Below are 18,548 nucleotides of genomic sequence, written 5' to 3'. Positions count from 1 at the left end.
ACACTCATTCTCCAGTCAAAAAGGACAAAAAACTAGTAAATGCCAAATATTATAACTGAGTGCAGAACAAAATATAAATTTTAATTCTTCCCACCATATTCAAAACATTGATAGAAAACCCATCGGTCACTACTGCGGCAAAGAATGCATTCACTACCATTGCATTACAACTAAGTGACATTCCTTTGTTACTTCAGTATTGCAGCTGCAAAGGTGAATGTTATTCATTTTTAACACTTGGAACCAGCTTCTTATAAAGTAACAAACCTTCCAATTTTTGTCTAATTGTTGAAATTGTAACAAAGTTTTAATTTCTTACTGGTTTCTGACTATAAAACCAAAGATACATATATAGGAACTTTAAAAGGTCAAAAACAGCAACAGATGGGAGTTTAATTTTGATAAATTTGAGGTGCAGCATTTTGGAAAGTCAAATCAGGGCTGGACTTAATGGTAAAGGCCTGGGAATGTTACTAAACAAAATGAATGTGGACTACAGGTTCATAGCTCCTTGAAAGTGGAGTCCCAGGTAGATAGGATAATGAGTAACACATTTGGCATGCTTGCCTTTATTGGTCAGCGCATTGAGTCATGGAGTTGGGAGGTCACATTCTGGCTGTAAAGGACATTAGTTGGACCACTATTGGAATACTGCATATACTTCTGATTTCCTTGCTATAGGAAGGATGATGTGAAACATGAAAGGGTTCAGAAAATTACAAGGATGGTGTCAGGGTTGGAGCTTAGAAAGAGAGGCTGAATTGGCTAAGGCCATTTTCCCTCGAGCATTGGGGGCTGAGGGGTGACCTCATGAGGGTAAATAGACAAGGTCTTTTCTCCAGGGTCGGGGTGTCCAAAACTAGAGCGGAACTAAGTTTACAGTGAGAGGTGTAAGATTTAAAAGGAATCAAAGGGGCAACTTTCACCATGCAGGGGGTGGTGTGCACATGAAATGAGTTGCCAGACATTTAAAAGGCATCTGGATGGATATATGAATAGGAAGGATTGAGAGAGATATGGGCCAAATACTGGCAAATGGGACTAGATTAGGTTAGGATATCTGGTCAGCATGGGTGAGTTGGACTGAAGGATCGGTTTTGTGTTGTACGTTTCTACGACTCTATGAACCTCAAAATTTGCTTTCTAGCTGTAACAATATTTGTAGATCACAGTAAATGTGGGCATTTCTTCTATGTCTTAGTTTAGACCTATATTTTTCATTTAATTGATAATGGAGTTATTTCCAAAAGATCAAATAGTAACACCATCCACATGTTTGTCAAATATTTATAGAAAGTTCAGTTAATAAACCACACCTTCCAACATCATTTATTTTAATATAAAAAGTCAACCACATTGTAAACAAGTTGTTTATATATCCACATTAAAAAAAAAAACACCAAATCCACATATGGTAAAGTTAGCTGCTGTAGCACATGGTTAATCCACTGGGTCTTTATTACTCCAGTCTATCCAAAAGTCCATCAGCATCCTTGGGTAGAAACCAAACTCTTAGATAGGCTTGATCTTGAAGTGTAGCCCAATAAGACTGAAAACTAGACATTTCAAATCCTGGACAAGATAGTAGAAAACTCGCAGACCCTCTGGATCCCTATGTGTAAACAATATTTTATCATTGGGAGAAGCACAATTCAAATTATTGTAATTTAAAACATTAGCTAAATGAGGAATGAGCTCAAAGTGGAGGGATGTTTGCTTTGCATGAGAGATAGTGGAATCAACACCTATATTCCTTTGGAAGTACTATGAACTGTGGAGGAAGAGTGTAGAACTTCAAAAAGAACAGACAGGAATAGATGAACAAATGGCAGATGAAATTTAATACACTGCAAAATGTTTCATTTTGGTAGAGCAGAATAAGAGATTAATTCTAAAGTATGTGCAGGAGCAGAGGGATCTGTGTATCTATGTATATAACTAAAGATAGCAGGACACTGTGTTCTGAATGATGACAATAACCTTGACTTTATTAATTAGCAACAAAGTACAAAACTTTATAATCACTGGTCAAAGTAGTGCTTTATACAAGTGAATACACATATCACTCTTATTTTAAGAGTTTAGATTCAAGCCACTTTTAGGATTTTTTCATGAAGAGTTTAATAATTACATAGACCACTATTTCAGAACCATGATTTTTAAACCAGTGTCAGATAGATATTGAAAGGCTTCTTGAAGAACTAATGGAAGCTTATTTATATTGCAGGACTTTAGTGACAGAAGAAAATTCTTTCAATCAACAGCATAACAGAAGCTAGAATGAGCAAGTATTTGAAATAATTAGTTTAAAAACTCCTGAATTCAACTTAAAAGAGACCTGACTGAAGTCAGATCTACAGCAAAGAAAAAGGCCCTTTGAGTATGCATGAGTCAAAAATAACCACATAACTATTCTAATCCCATTTCCTTTCTTCTTGAATGTTTCCCACTGCTCTGACACAGACGTACCTAAAAGTATGGCTTCCAGGTCACTCTGGCCAGATCATATCTTATTAAAATCAGCCTTCCCTCAGTTTAAAACTTGCATTGTGGGTCCATCCTTGTCCATCACAATCCTTAATCTAACAGTTATGATGCAAAAATAGCTCCTCCTAGAATGAGTTTGTTCAGAGTAGCTAAGAGAGCAAGTTACTCAGCCTAGGGATCTCAGACATGCACATCAAGAAAGACTTTCCAGTTCATCAGACAGGAACCAAGTAAAAGCAGTTTGCGCTGGGAAGGAAAACTGTTCTTCTGCCTAACTGTAAAGTGATGGTGTTGAGTAGATGGGACCATACTTTGCTAGTTATATATAGATCGGTTATATCAAGACAGCTTTAAAAAAAAGCTTGTGTTTTACATATAGGACTAAAGCTACAGCCTCATGTTTAGGTTTCAGAGAAAGACTGCTACATTAAAATAAAAGAAAAAAAATATGTTTTATATGGCCTGATTTCATTCTGGGATTGACCTGAGCAATAGTAACATTAGCTGGGATCATCAGCTTCAACTGAATATTGCATGAAGTTCTGGATGACATTTTGTTTTGTAAAAGAGGAAAATCACTCATGCATTTGACTAGTGTATTGTCATTTGAGGAAATAACATTTATTGCATTTAGATTCCAGAAAGGGTTTGATAAGGTGTACTGGAGGTTACGATGGAAAATAAAAGCTTGTGGTGGAGGTGGTGACAAAAGACTGAATAACAAACAGGAAATAGATGACACAAAAGGGATCATCTGTGGTGCGAGGAAAAAGGGAGTACAAAAGTAGAACAGTTATGCTTCAGTTATACTGAATGTTGGTGAGAACATCTGGAGTACTCCGTATAGTACCAGTCTTTCTATTTAAGGAAACAAATTCATTGGAAGCAATTCAAGGAAGGCTTACATAACAAGTACCTGGAAGGGCAGACATCACAGGAGTGGCTAGGCTTATATTAATTGGAATTTAGAATAATATCTAGTGACTTGACTGAAACAGAAGATCGAGAAGTCTTGACAGGACAGACAGAGAAAACAATTTGTTTTACTGGAGTTTAGGGATAGGAGTCACTTTTAAAATAAGGGATTGCCCATCTTAGAGATATGAGGAGAATCCTTTTGCTTACAGATGGTCAAAAACTTCCTCAAAAAGGGAGTGGAAACAGAATTTGAAAATTGAGGTAGGCCAGATAGAACCTTGATAAGCAACGGGCTGAAAGGATTTCGTGTGCAGGCATTCATGTGAGATAACCAAGGAATCACAGAATCCCTATAATATGGAAAGAGGGTCAGCATGAAGCCACCAAACAGCATCCAAACCCAGTCCCCACCCTATCGCTGTAACCTTGCATTTACCATGGCTAAAATCTACCTAGCCTACAAATCCCTGGAACTCAGCAATTCAACATGGTCAATCCACCTAACCTGCACATCTTTGGACTGTGGAAGGAAACAACCACACCTGGTAGTCATGCTTGCAGGCACAGGGAGAATGTCTGTGTGGAGTTTGCTCAGTCACCCAAAGCTGGAACTAAACCCAGTTCCCTCATGCTGTGAGCCAGCAGTGCCATCACTTAGCCACCATGAGATTAGCCATGATCTTATTTAATGGCAGAGAGGGCCTGAGGGATGAACTGGCCCACTTCTGCTCATTACACACATCTCTGCACTTCCACAGCTTAGTTTTCATTGTAGATTTTCCACACGTACCAAAATTATACTTACTTGGATTGATTTACATCAATTAGAGACCCAATTTTAGATGTTGTAAATGAAATGTGTTCATCTCCTATTACAATTTCCAGCTCCTGTTATAAACATAATATGAAGGTGGTTATTTGCACATAAGGAGGTTTCACAATCAAATACTCAGCACAAAATATGCATGTCTTAAAACAGTGTACTGACATCTCATGATGAGTAATTGCAGATTTTGTTTGGAAATGTGTTGAATCCATCACAATTAAATCATTCAATAATGTGTATTACCCTACTTGATGACTGCTAATGCAGGATATAGGTGTTATCAAAATTTCAGTGGTGGCACTCCTGGTTTCAAGTCAAAGATCTTAAAAACAAGATCACCCAAGAACTTTAGACTGACATTGTAGACATTAAACTGAGGACCTTATATCTGCATCAGGCAGGTGAAAAATACTTTCTATTCAAATAGAAGTGAAGCTACCAGCAAGGTCAAGAACTGTTGCCAAGCAGTGCATGTCTTATTGCAACCATGTTCTATTTCTTCTGAAAGAATGAAAAATAAAAAAAGGTTAAAAAACTGACCTGTCGTCCTACACGGTCAGGTGGGGGCCACAAAGCATCATCTTCCTTTGTGATTTCACTGTCTTCAATGATTCGCTTCAGTTCTTCCATGACACTTTTATGTACATAAGCCTGGAACAAATGATGCAATCACCAACTGCATTTCACAAGATAATAAAAAACTACACAGATTACAAAAAACAAAAAATTTGTACGGTTTAAATTAATGTCAGAACAGATGGCATTTTATTAATAAAAAAGTGACAGCCATTTTGAACTCAACATTTAAAATTATATTCTCTAATTCACAATAGTTCAAGCATACTTACCTCCTTCCTAATCATTACATCATTTTTGTAATTGCTGTTGTTTGCATATCTTAGTTTACCTGTCAATTAAATATGAGAAACAAGTATGATTCATATCATTGGCTAAAGGTGTTAAAATATATCAAATACCAGTTAATTCATTAATGTCATTGATTTCTTTCTGCTTCTGATTACCCTCAACTCTTGTAATTAATGCAGCAGCATACCTCTAGGCTAATGATAAAAATACAGTTTCTGCTGCTAGGTCGTAGTGCCCTGGTCATGGGTTAGCTTTGAAAAGTAAAAATTTAAGTATAGTTTCTTCAGCAGAAAAAAGTGAAACATGTTGATATATCCACATCAGGCAACTGTAAAAAATCCCATGGTGCTCTTCAAACAATGAAGTAGTACTTCTAATTTCATATCTATTGATGAGCAGAAGAACTGTTGCAAGGTGGTGCATTGTTGTTTTTGTAACTATATTCTATGATATGTATTGCTTCTTGAGTTTATGAAAATAAACAGTAAAATGATGATCCACACATCCCATGCATTCAGGTAGGACTGCAAGACATCTTTCTTTGTGATTTCACTATCTTCTGTGATTTTCATTAGTTCTTCCATGTCACATCGAAAATATTTAAACAATTGACAACTTCAATTCACAAGATATCGAAAATCACAAATGATTAAAAAAACTTGTTTTAAGTTTAAATTTCAGAAAAGAAGCAAGTTTCCAATCCATCCTCTCCACATCTCCTCCTTCCTATATTTCTTCTGTCCTTGCTCCACATGCACACAATCCTGCTTGGTATAATGCTCATGGTTGCTACTCATCCATCCTTCACAAGCAAATCTGCACAACGATTGGCAAACTATTTTATTATGGTGTCACTAACGCAAAGTCTAATTCTATCTGTATCAAATATGTATAGAAACAAAAAGGTACATATGTGCAGAGTTAGTGGAATGCTAAGTGCATGCAGTAATATAATATGAACGTATTGACTTTTTTTAATCATCCCTAACTCAAGGATATTGAAGACATGTATAATTTGCTATCTGGCTGGTAACTCACCCAAAAACAAGAAATCAGATGGTCTGTGCAATCTTGCCATAAATCCTTTCAGATATCAACATGATTTTTAAAAAGTAGATAATGGGGAAAGAGTGGACCTTGTTGATGGTGCTATGGCTTTAAGTTAAAAGCTGGGCAGAAAATTTAGAGTTTAGGAATTCCTCATCTGCAAAGCATGACTGAACTGCCTTATAAATCTGAGTAGCAGCAACATGGTACACCTCAACATAAAGTTAAAAAGCCACTAAGCTTCCACTGCAACAAATTCTAACATCTTATTTCCACATTTAAAAAAGCCTTCAAATACTGGATCAATTTTATTACAAGTCAATTGTCCAGATGATTTGAATTATCAATGTAACAGACTACCAGATAATGCAAGAAAATCCCTTATTTTGTTCTGCTATACCACAAAAAATAAATGTTGGTAATTGTAATTATGGCTTATAGCTCATTTACATACATTACTAAAATAGATACAAAATAAATGCAAGGGAGCAAGAAATTAACACCCCTCAAATCTCCCAAAAGCAAATATAATTTTAATCTGATCAAATATATAACAAATATATAAGTATCACAAACTCAAATTTTCAACATTTGACAATTCACTGAAGCAGTGCTAGCAAATTAATGTACTGCTAATTTACTATCTTCATGTTTGGTCAGTAAATTTCACATGCATTTGATACAAAATAAAATAAATGTGTCTTCAGCAGATATAGGATACTGCAAAAGTTCCATTTCTAAGCAAAATTTTCCAAGACCCTTCAATGCATAACCAGAAACATAACTAGACCCCATGCTGGTGGGCTCATTACAGTCCAAGTCATGGAAGAATAACTTCACTATGAAACAGATAATACATTAAAGTTACTGGATGGTAGTAAGATTGAGTTCTAGCTCTGGTAATATATCAGAGAAAAGAGGCTCAGTAACAAAGCTGTGTTCACAAGTAACCCAACCTTTCTGCGCTAATTTACAACTAAATGCCAGTATTAGGATCAGATCCCGAAATTAACTTTTGTCCAGCACATCTCACTTTTCACCCAAATTTAGAGATGCCCATCAGGTAAATAAAAACAACACTTTGGTTAGAAGAACGAGGAAGCATCATTGAAAGTGAATCCCTGGTCAGTATTCAGAGCGCAGGGAGCTGGGGGATATTTAGATCCTGCGGGGATGCTGACGCTTTCACAGGCCCTGAAAGCAGCAGTGAGGAAATGCCCTCGGTGCACGGACTCGTTCAGCGGTGTATTGCTGCTGCTGCTGCTGCACACTGACTGAGAGCCATGCAGCAAGGTGAGGCTCACAGTCCCACCAGACCAGGCCAGGCCAGGCCCAACCGGCCTTCCTCCCGCCAACACCAAACCTCCCCCAGGCTCCGTCTTCACATTCATGCCGCCGACCCCCTGGTCACCGCTTACCGTCCGGCCTGAACTCAAACTCCAGGAACTCATGCCCGAACTTGCCCTTGTGCCCCACATAATAACGGAGGTAGAAATCGCTCGACATGGTCACGCCGCCCCTCCTGCGTCAGGCAGCCCCCCCCACGTGACCCGCCTCCACGCCCCCAACAATCGTCACCGCGCAAAGCCCCGCCCCTGAGCGGCGGACAGCCCCACGTGACCCGCCTCCACGCCCCCAACAATCGTCACCGCGCAAAGCCCCGCCCCTGAGCGGCGGACAGCCCCACGTGACCTTTCCCAATGACCCCCCCATAATCGTCACCGCGCAAAGCCCCGCCCCTGAGCGGCGGACAGCCCCACGTGACCTTTCCCAATGACACCCCCGCCCATAATCGTCATCGCGCAGAGCTCCACTCCCTTGGTCATGATTTGGAGATGGAGGGGGGTGTCCAAAGTTAAAAATCACACCAGGTTATAGTCCAACAGGTTTAATTGGAAACACACTAGTATTCGGAGCGACACACTATCACCTACATACAGTGTGGAAACAGGCCCTTCGGCCCAACAAGTCCACACTGACCCGCCGAAGTGCAACCCACCCATACCCCTACATTACCCCTTGTCTAACACTACGGACAATTTAGCATGGCCAATTCACCTGACCCGCACATCTTTGGACTGTGGGAGGAAACACCCGGATCCCTGACACTGTGAGGCAGCAGTGCTAATCACTGTGCCCACTATGCCCCCGGGTAAAGGAGCGGCGCTCTGAAAGCTATTGCTTCCAATTAAACCTGTTGGACTATAACCTTGTGTTTTTTAACTTTGCTGAAAATGTGTTGCTGGAAGAGCGCAGCATCCAAGGAGCAGGAGAGTCAACGTTTCGGGCATGAGCCCTTCTTCAGGAATGAGGAGAGTGTGCCAAGCAGGCTAAGATAAAAGGTAGGGAGGAGAGACTTGGGGGAGGGGTGTTGGAAATGCGATAGTTGGAAGGAGGTCAAGGTGAGGGTGATAGGCCGGAGTGGGGGTGGGGGTGGAGAGGTCAGGAAGAAGATTGCAGGTCAAGAGAGCAGTGCTGAGTTCAAGGGTTGGGACTGTGATAAGATGGGGGTGGGGATTGAGAAAGCTGGAGAAATCTGAGTTCATCCCTTGTGGTTGGAGAGTTCCTAGGCAGAAGATGAGGCACTCTTCCTCCAGCTGTCGTGTTGCTATGGTCTGGCGATGGAGGAGTCCAAGGACCTGCATGTCGTTGGTGGAGTGGAAGGGGGAGTTGACGTGTTGAGCCACGGGGTGGTTGGGTTGGTTGGTCCGGATGTCCCAGAAGTGTTCTCTGAAACGTTCCACAAGTAGGCGACCTGTCTCCCCAATATAGAGAAGGCCACATCGGATGCAGTAAATGATGTGTGTGGAGGTGCAGGTGAATTTGTGGCAGATATGGAAGGATCCCTTGGGGCTTTGGAGGGAAGTAAGGGGGGAGGTGTGGGCGCAAGTTTTGCATTTCTTGCGGTTGCAAGGTAAGGTGCCGGGAGTGGAGTTTGGGTTGGTGGGGGGTGTGGACCTGACGAGGGAGTCATGGAGGGAGTGGTCTTTTCAGAACACTGATAGGGGAGAGGAGGGAAATATATCCCTGGTGGTGGGGTCCATTTGGAGGTGGCGGAAATGATGACGTTTGATACGATGTATATGGAGGTTGGTGGGGTGGTAAGTGAGGACCAGTGGGGTTCTGTCCTGGTAGCGATTGTAGAGGCGGGGCTCAAGGGTGGAGGAGTGAGAAGTGGAGGAGACGCGGTGGAGAACATCGTCGATCACGTCTGGGGGGAAATTGCGGTCTTTGAAGAAGGAGGCCATCTGGGTTGTACGGTATTGGAACTGGTCCTCAAAAAATCAGAGCTGAAAATGTGTTGCTGGAAAAGTGCAGCGGGTCAGGCAGCATCCAAGGAGCAGGAGAATCGATGTTTCGGGTATGAGCACTTATTCAGGAATGAGGACTCCAGCATCTGCAGTCCCCACTTTCTCCTAGATGATTTTTAACTTTGTCCACCCCCTTAGCGTCAGCAGCCCCCACGTGATGCGACCCCAGTCCCAGATAGTCGTCATTGCGCAAAGCCCGCCCCAGCAGCGTCAGGCAGCCCCATGTGATCCGCCTCCAGTCCAAATGTCGTCATCGTGCAAAGGCCTGCCCCTTCTCACGGACTCAGGGAACCAGTGTTGCAACTGCGGTGCGTCGTAGAGTGTGCATTTACAAAACAGGACAGATTGGAAAACCTAGTCAGACTGTTCATGGAATGAAAGGAAAGTGACAACCAAATTAAGCACCCTGTCTCAAGTCTAAATGAAATTTCTGTATTTCCTATTACGATCTCCGGCTCCTGCTTTAAATATCGGGAGCCCATATCTAGGGCATAGGTTAGGGAAGAGAGGGAATAGAGTCGAAAGGGACCTAAGGGGCAACCTTTTCAAGCAAAGGGTGGTTCGTATATGAAATGAACAGGCAGAAGAAATAGTGGAGGCTGGTACAATTACAATATTTAAAAGACATCTGAATGGATACATGAACAGGAAGGGTTTAGAGGGATATGGGCCAAGTGCTGGCAAATTGGACTAGATTAATTTAGGATATCTGGTAGGCAGGGACGAGTTGGACCAAAGGGTCTGTTTCAGTGCTATACATCGCTATAGCTCTATGACTCTATGTGAAACTGTTGATTATTTATTTAAAGAGGTTTCACAATCAAATACAGCACAAAACATAATTTTTAAAGATGTACTGACAGCTGATGATTGTAGATTTTTAAAGACAAATTCTGTGATGAATTCATGTTAATGAATTGTTTGGTAAGTTGTACTTCTCTATCTGATAACTGCTAATACCGGTTATAGGTGTTAGCCTAAGTTCAGTGATGGCACTCCCGGTTTTATAGTCAAAATATCTCAAACAAAAAGTGTTCAATCCCAGAAATCTGAGCACATCATCTAGGCTAGCACTTCAGACATTAAACTGAAAAACTATATATCCACATCAGGCAACTCTAAAAGATCCCATGGTGCTCTTCAAACAATGAAAGAGTTCTTCTAACTTCATATCTATTGATGACCTTAAGAATTGTTGCAATGTGGTGCATTATTGTTTTTGTAATCATATTCTATGATATGTATTGCTTCTTCTGAGTTTATGAAAATAAATAGTAAAATGCTGATCCACACATCCCATGCATTCAGATGGGACCACAGGACATCTTCTTTCTTTGTGATTTCACTATCTTCTATCTTCATTAGCTCTTCCATGACACACCCAAAATAATTATACTGCGACAACTGCATTTCACAAGATATACAAAATCACATAAATTATAAAACACGTTTTTTAAAGTTTAAATTTCAAAAGAGAAGCAAGTTTACTCATAAATTACAAATTTTGAACGAAACCTTTATTAATTAGTTGAATTTTATACAATTCACAGCAAAGACTGTTTGAATGACACTTATTCTCCTCCTAATTATTGCATCATTTTGTAATTACCATTGTTACCACATCTTAGTTTACCTGTCAATCAAATGAGAAACAAGTTTGATTAGTAAACGTAACTGAAGACATTAAAACATAACATCAAATATCACTTCATGCAGGTGAAAGTATGCTCTACTAGTGGCAATCACGATGCAAATCCAGTGCGAATCCATTGCTCCAGCAATCTTTCAGTCACAATACTAAACAAGCGAAGAGAGGGGCCGGAGGAGCATGTAACTCCATCACGCAGTGTTAATTTAATGTGATTATAATTATACAACTCTTCCTTGAGACCTTTCCCTGCTTGGTTGATTCTCTATAATTTCAAACCTGAAAGAAGTAGTTTTTTTTAACAACGAGTTGTAATTTCACTGAGGAAGGTACAAACCCATTCACGTCGAACATCTGCAACTCTGCTCACATTTTGGCAGCTGTTAAAAATAAAATGATAGAGTGAATGCATCACAGTTTAAAACAATCAACATTTCAAATAAAACAATCCACATTATTTTGAATCAAAAAGTATACTTGCCCTATTTCCCAATCTTAGTGGATCCTTTAAAAATTCCTGTCACCAAGAAATTATCAGCTTTTCCTTGGGCAATAAACTAACTGTATATCAACTTTTTAAAAAAAATCTGTGAATTGTCTTTTGAGAGATTGTTTGCTGTCAAGCACATCACCACCTCCCACCTTCAGACGTAGAGATAATCAGAGAAGGGCTGCTTGATAACAAGCTGCTATCCATTCTTCACCGAGTTATTGTCTTGCCCACACAATCTAATTACACATGGCCAGCTTTCATAAAATAGAAGCCATGTTACCATGAAGAGTATTGAGTGTGGTGCTGGAAAAGCACAGCAGGTCAGGCAGCATCCGAGGAGCAGGAAATCATTCCTGACGAAGGGCTTTTGCCCGAAACATCAATTTTCCTGCTCCTTGGATGCTGCCTGGCCTGCTGTGCTTTTCCAGTACCACACTTTTGACTCTAATCTCCAGCATCTGCAGTACTAATTTTCTCCATGAAGAATATCATTGAATAGATGTTCAACAAGGTTAATGATGTAAAGATTCCAGTCTTCTGGAGGGGATGTCCAGTATATTATGAGTAGCCATCCCAATTCATGGTGGACTGTTGTAACATCCATCTCAGAAGGAGAAAGAACAAGGAAGCTTGTACGTGTGTGTCCCAAATGGCTTTTCTATAGATTCTTAATTTGACTGTCTCCTGTGATTAAAACCCAGATCCCTACTGTTCAACACTTTCATAAATTACTATCCCTCTGTTACAAAATATTGTAGGGTCCTTTTGGTATCATTCTGCAGAAATGATGAGGGTACTTGGTGGAGTGCATTACTTCGTCACACTATATAAACTAAATGTTATTACAATTGTAGAAAATACTGGAGAAATTCAGCAGGTCTGGCAGCACCTCTGAAGAGCGAGACAAAATTAATGTTTCACATCTGACAGGACTGTGAGATGCTGGAAATCTGAAACAAAAATAAAAATTGCTGGATAAACTCAGTGGGTCTGGCAGCATCACTGTCCTCATGACTTGTCCTACCTGCCTATCTTCTTTTCCACCTATCACTCCACCCCCCCGACCTATCACCTTCATCCCCTGCCCCACTCACCTATTGTACTCTATGCTACTTTCTTCTCACCCCCACCCTCCTCACATTTATCTCTCCACGCTTCAGCTCTCTGCCTGTATTCTGATGAAGGGCTTTTGCCCGAAATGTCGATCTTACTGCTCCTTGGATGCTGCCTGAACTTACAGCATCACTAATCCAGAATCTGGTTTCCAGCATCTGCAGTCATTGTTTTTACCTCGTTGATTTTAACCCTACTGCAAATCCTCTTGCAAGGATGCCTGCCTTGAAGAAGTTTTCCTCCTCTCTCTACAAGAATCTCAGGGAGTCCCTCTCCCACTGCAACTTCCAGGTCATTTCCTCTGTCCTGAAGCTCTTCAACCATGTCCTGAAACAAACTCGCTACCACAGCCACATTTGCTTCTTCAGTGCCTGCCTCCGTAACCAACTCATCTCACGTGGACTCTGGACCACCTTTAAACCAGCAGAGTTCGGACACGAACAGAACAAACAGTACAGACTACAGATTCAAAAACACCAGCAACGGTTCTCCTTCAAGATCCTCCGCTCCACACTCGCAGCAATGCGCTGGCACCTCTCTACAGTCTGCCCTGCCTCAGCTGAGGACCACACTCTCTCAGAATTGCAAAGGGCCCACTCTGCACTACATCCTCCGGAGAATTCATACTCTCAACAAACCTCCCCCAGGCTCCGTCTGATGACAGACGCTTAGTGACTTCTGCCCCCGCTACTGCCGTGTTTGCCACCACATCCGCCTCAACCAACGCCACTCACCTGCATTCTGCTGACACGCTCCCCACAGATCCCACTGTCGCCATCCCCTCCCCCCAGAACCCTGAGGGGAACACCACCCCTGCTCATGACTCCACCCCCATTCCCCCCACCACCACACCCACTCCAGTTACCGGCTCCTCCCCCACTCCCACCTCCACACCCACACCAGATACCATATCCCAGCCCTGCTGAGTTTTCACCATCCCTCCAGACCTTCCCCTCACTGAGGATGAATGATCAGTCCTCAGCAAAGGATCTCACTTTCATTCCCTTCTTCCACGCTTCAATGAACTTAATACACGCCGTGACGTCGAACACTTCTTCTGCTGCCTTCGCCTCCGAGCTTACTTTCACAACCAGGACTCCCGCTCACCTTCCGAGGACCCCTTCGCCCACCTCCAACACACTGCATCCACCTGGACACCCCGCACTGGCCTATTACCCGCCCTCAACCTCTTCATTTCCAACTGCCACTGGGACATTAACTGCCTCAACCGGTCTACCCCCCTCCCCCACTCCAACCTCTCACACTCCAATCTCTCTGCTCCAATCCCGACCTCACCATCAAGCCAACAGATAAAGGGGACACAGTGGTAGTCTGGCACACCGACCTCTACACCACTGAAGCCAAACGCCAACTCAAGGACACCTCTTCCTACCGCCCCTTCGACCATGACCCCATTGCCCATCATCTCCCAGACCATACAGACCCTCATCACCTCAGGAGATCTCCCACCCACAGCTTCCAACCTCATAGTCCGGGAACCCCACACTGCCCGGTTCTACCTCCTTCCCAAGATCCACAAGCCTAATCAACCTGGCCGATCCATTGTCTCAGCATGCTCCTGCCCCACTGAACTCATTTCTACCTAACTTGACACTGTCTTATCCCCCCAGTCCAGGAACTCCCCACATACGTTCGAGACACCACCCATGCCCTCCACCCCCTCCAAAACTTCCATTTCCCCGGCCCCCAATGCCTCATCTTCACCATGGATATCCAATCCCTCTACACCTCCATCCGCCATGACCAGGGCCTTCAAGCCCTCCGTTTCTTCCTCTCCCGATGTCCCCAACAATACCCTTCCACTGACACTCTCATTCGTTTGGCCGAACTGGTCCTCACCTTTAACAATTTCTCCTTTGAATCCTCCCACTTCCTCCAGACCAAAGGGGTAGCCATGGGCACCTGTATGGGCCCCAGCTATGCCTGTCTCTTTGTTGGCTATGTAGAATAGTCGATCTTCTGTAATTACACCGGCACCACTCCCCACCTCTTCCTCCGCTACATTGATGGCTGCATTGGCACCACCTTGTGCTCTCGCGAGGAGGTTGAGCAATGAATCAACTTCACCAACACATTCCACCCTAACCTAAAATTTACCTGGACCATCTCTGATACCTCCCTCCCCTTCCTAGACCTCTCCATCTCCATTAATGACGACTGACTTGATACCGACATTTTTTACAAACCCACCTGCACATCCACCAATATCATTTATTGTATCCGTTGCTCCCGATGCGGTCTCTTCTACATTGGGGAGACTGGGCACCTCCTAGCAGAGCGCTTTAGGGAACACCTTCGGGACACCCGCACCAATCAACCACACCTCCCTGTGGCCCAACATTTCAACTCTCCCTCCCACTCTGCCGAGGACATGGAGGTCCTGGGCCTCCTTCACCGCCGCTCCCTCACCACCAGACGCCTGGAGGAAGAACGCCTCATCTTCTGCCTCAGAACACGTCAACCCCAGGGCATCAATGTGGACTTGAACAGTTTCCTCGTTTCCCCTTCCCCCACCTCACCACAGTTCGCAACTTCCAGCTCAGCACTGTCCCCATGACTTGTCCTACCTGCCTATCTACTTTCCACCTATCCACTCCACCCTCCCCCTGCCCCCGACCTATCACCTTCATCCCCTCCCCCACTCACCTATTGTACTCTATGCTACTTTCTCCCCACCCCCACCCTCCTCTCACTTATCTCTCCACCCTACAGGCTCTCTGCCTGTATTCCTGATGAAGGGCTTTTGCCTGAAACGTCAATTTTACTGCTCCTCAGATGCTGCCTGACCTGCTGTGCTCTTCCAGCACCACTAATCCAACATCTATGGAGAGAAAGCTGAGTTCTTGGTTCAAATCCAGTGACCCTTCTTCAGGACAGGTTCATCAGTTCAGTTCTGAAGAAAGTATTCTGGACTTGAAACATTAACTCTGCTCTCTCTCCACAGCTGCTGCCAGAGCTTTTCCAGGAATTTCTGGTTCTCTTCAGTTTTCTGTCTTTTTTTCCTCAAGAGAACTGTGGCTGAGGCATCCGGACTTGAAAACCCTCAGGTAAGATATGGCTCCAAAGACTTCTCTAAGTAGTCCCACACTTCCTCCCAGTGATGGGGTAGGATCCTCAACAATTTGATGCGTACATCTTTGGACATCTGTACCTCTTCTCAATATTTACCAATATATTCAGCAAACAATTGACCAACTCAACTTATTTTTCTCCTGAAGGAAAAGGCTGAGTAATGAAGCATGCATGGATTTCCAAAAGACATTCTATGAGATGCGACATATTAGGTTATTCAGCAAGATAGACTCTGACAGAGTCAGGATAACGAACAGAGGATTGGGTAATGGACAGGTGTGATCATAAATAGGGCACATTCAAGTTGACCTGTGACTAGTGGATGCGATCATTGCTGTGATCTCAGCTTTTTACAATCTTTATTATGGATTTAGACAAAGAGACTGTGAATAGTGTGTCTAAAACAAAGAACTGCAGATTCTGGAGTTCTGAAGCAAAAAAAAAACAAATTGCTGGTGAAACTCAGAAGGTTTGGCAGCATCTGTGAGAAGAAAGCACAGTTAACATTTAAAGTCTAATGACTCTTCATCAGAACACAATGCATCTAAGTTTGTTGATGATAGAATAGCTATATAGAAAGATAAGCTGTACAGAGGAGGCAGAGAGGTTGCAAAAAGATATAGGTAGGTGAAGTGACTGGGTAACATGATAGAAGGTGATTTTTTATTTGATTTGATTGATTATTATCACATGAAAAGTTTTGTTTTTGCATGCAGCTCAGGCAGACCATATCATACAAAGCGCAGTAGGGTAATAAAACAGAATGAAGAATACAATGTTATAACTGCAGAGGAGTTGCCCTAAAGTGTGAGATCAACATTAAATTAAATGTTTGAGAGGTCCCTTCAGAAGTCAAATAATGCAGGGAAAAAGCTGTTCTTGAATCTGTTGGTATTTATGTCCAAGTTTTTTGTATTTTCTGCCGAATGGAAGAGGTTGGAAGAAATTTTAACTGGAGTGGGAGGGGTCTTTGATGATGTTGGCTGCCTTGCCAAGGCAGTGAGAAGTAAAGATGGAGTCAATGGATGGAAGGTTGGCTGTGTTCACAACTCTCTGGAGTTTATCACGGTCCTGGGCAGAGCAGTTGCCATACCAAGCTGTGATGCATTGGGATAGAATGCCTTCTATGGTGCTTTCATTGAAATTGGTCTTTATAGAGATGCTGATTTTCCTCAGCCTCCTGAGGGAGTAGAGGCATTGCTGTGCTTTCTTGATCAAAGCATCAACATGGGTTGACCAGGACAGATTGTTGGTGATTATCACTGCCAGAATCTTGACTCTGTCAATTATCTCCACCTCTGCTCCATTGATGCAATCATGCCCTTCCACCTTGTTTCCTGAAGTCAATGGAGTATGATGTTGAAGATGAAGTATGATGAGAAGAACTGTAACTTTATTTACTTTCCATGTAAGAATGGAAAAGCAGTAGGTTTTTTAAAATGTGTGAAACTTATGTGTTGACATACAGAGAGATTTGGGTGTAGCTGAAAATGTGTTGCTGGTTAAAGCACAGCAAGTCAGGCAGCATCCAAGGAACAGGAAATTCGACGTTTTGGGCCAGAGCCCTTCATCAGGAATGAATTCTTTCATTCCTGATGAAGGGCTCTGGCCCGAAACATCGAATTTCCTGTTCCTTGGATGCTGCCTGACCTGCTGTGCTTTAACCAGCAACACATTTTCAGCTCTGATCTCCAGCATCTGCAGACCTCACTTTTTACTCGAAGATTTGGGTGTACTCTTGCAAGGAACACAAAATGTTAACTTGAAGGTACATCAAAAAAATTAGGAAGACAAATGGCATGTCAGCCTTTATTACAAAAGGATTGAACACAGAAATAAACAGCCTAGCTACAATTGTACAGGGCATTAGTAACCCCAAATCTGGAACAATGTATAAAGTTTTAGTTTTCACATTTAATAAAACACATGTTTGCATTAGAAATGATACAGCAAGGGTTAAGTAAATTAATACATGGGATGAGAGTCTGTTCTACTGTGACAGGCTGAATAAATTGAATCTATAATCCCTGAAGTTTAGAAAAATGAGAAGTGATCTCAATGAAATATACAAGGTTCTAAAGAAGTTTCCTACTGTAGATGCTGAAAGAATCTAAAACACAGGGGCAAGTTTTAGAAAAAGAGGCCAATCATTTGAGACAGATGGGTGGAAATTTATTTACTCAAAGTGTTTTGAATCATTGGTATTCTCTACCCTAGAGGGTTGTGAATGCTCAACTATTGAGTAAAAGCTGGGATAGGCACAGTTTTGGTCTCTCGGGGAAACAAGGGATATGGGAAGTAGGAAGGACAATGGATTAAAAGTCCAAGGTCAGCAATGACCAGGTACAATAACTCATTTGATCCAACCATTCTCCTATTTATTGTGTTCTTATGACCTAATAAAAGTATTTAAAATTTTGAAATGTTTTGCTCGAAAGAACACAGACTGAATGTTTCCTCTTGAGGCCAACTAAGCCCAATAAATTAGTCAGTAAGAGAACTGCTAGGAAATCCAGAAAGAATGTCTTTGCCCAAAGAGTGAAGAGAATGTGGCATTTGATACTACATCAAGTGGTTGAAGTAAATTATACAGATGTAATTAAGAAAAGCTGGACAACTTTATGAGGGTCACAGAAATAGATGAGTTCATCACATAGTAATCGGTCAAACCCATTTTGTGAGTATGTAAATGTTTTGTTTGTTTTTTAAAAAGTATTTAAGCTTCAGGCTCAGTCGGGACCTGGC

At 42.3% G+C, this 18,548-nt stretch overlaps 1 protein-coding gene across 1 annotated transcript; it reads right to left on the bottom strand.

The window, feature by feature from the left end:
• Positions 1-1,273: 1,273 nt before the first annotated feature.
• On the bottom strand, positions 1,274-7,689 carry magoh (mago homolog, exon junction complex subunit). The gene is made up of 5 exons (XM_060829791.1): positions 7,564-7,689; positions 5,080-5,138; positions 4,772-4,882; positions 4,211-4,293; positions 1,274-1,612 (listed from the first exon to the last, which is right to left on the bottom strand). The coding sequence occupies exons 1-5, from the start codon at positions 7,649-7,651 to the stop codon at positions 1,513-1,515; spliced, it is 441 nt and encodes a 146-aa protein (XP_060685774.1). The 5' UTR covers positions 7,652-7,689; the 3' UTR covers positions 1,274-1,512.
• Positions 7,690-18,548: the final 10,859 nt, after the last annotated feature.

Source organism: Hemiscyllium ocellatum, chromosome 9, assembly GCF_020745735.1.
Source record: "Hemiscyllium ocellatum isolate sHemOce1 chromosome 9, sHemOce1.pat.X.cur, whole genome shotgun sequence".
NCBI lineage: Eukaryota > Metazoa > Chordata > Chondrichthyes > Orectolobiformes > Hemiscylliidae > Hemiscyllium > Hemiscyllium ocellatum.
Note: the sequence above shows the minus strand (reverse complement) of the source record. Positions and strands in the feature narration are given on the sequence as shown.

Excerpts from the sequence above, each read along its gene's own strand:
- magoh (XM_060829791.1), bottom strand. The coding sequence starts at position 7,651 with ATGTCGAGCGATTTCTACCTCCGTTATTATGTGGGGCACAAGGGCAAG. Across the intron at positions 5,139-7,563 it reads GTTTGAGTTCAGGCCGGACG|GTAAACTAAGATATGCAAAC; the intron begins GTAAGCGGTGAC and ends TTTAATTGACAG. Across the intron at positions 1,613-4,210 it reads ATTGATGTAAATCAATCCAA|GGATCCAGAGGGTCTGCGAG; the intron begins GTAAGTATAATT and ends GTTTACACATAG.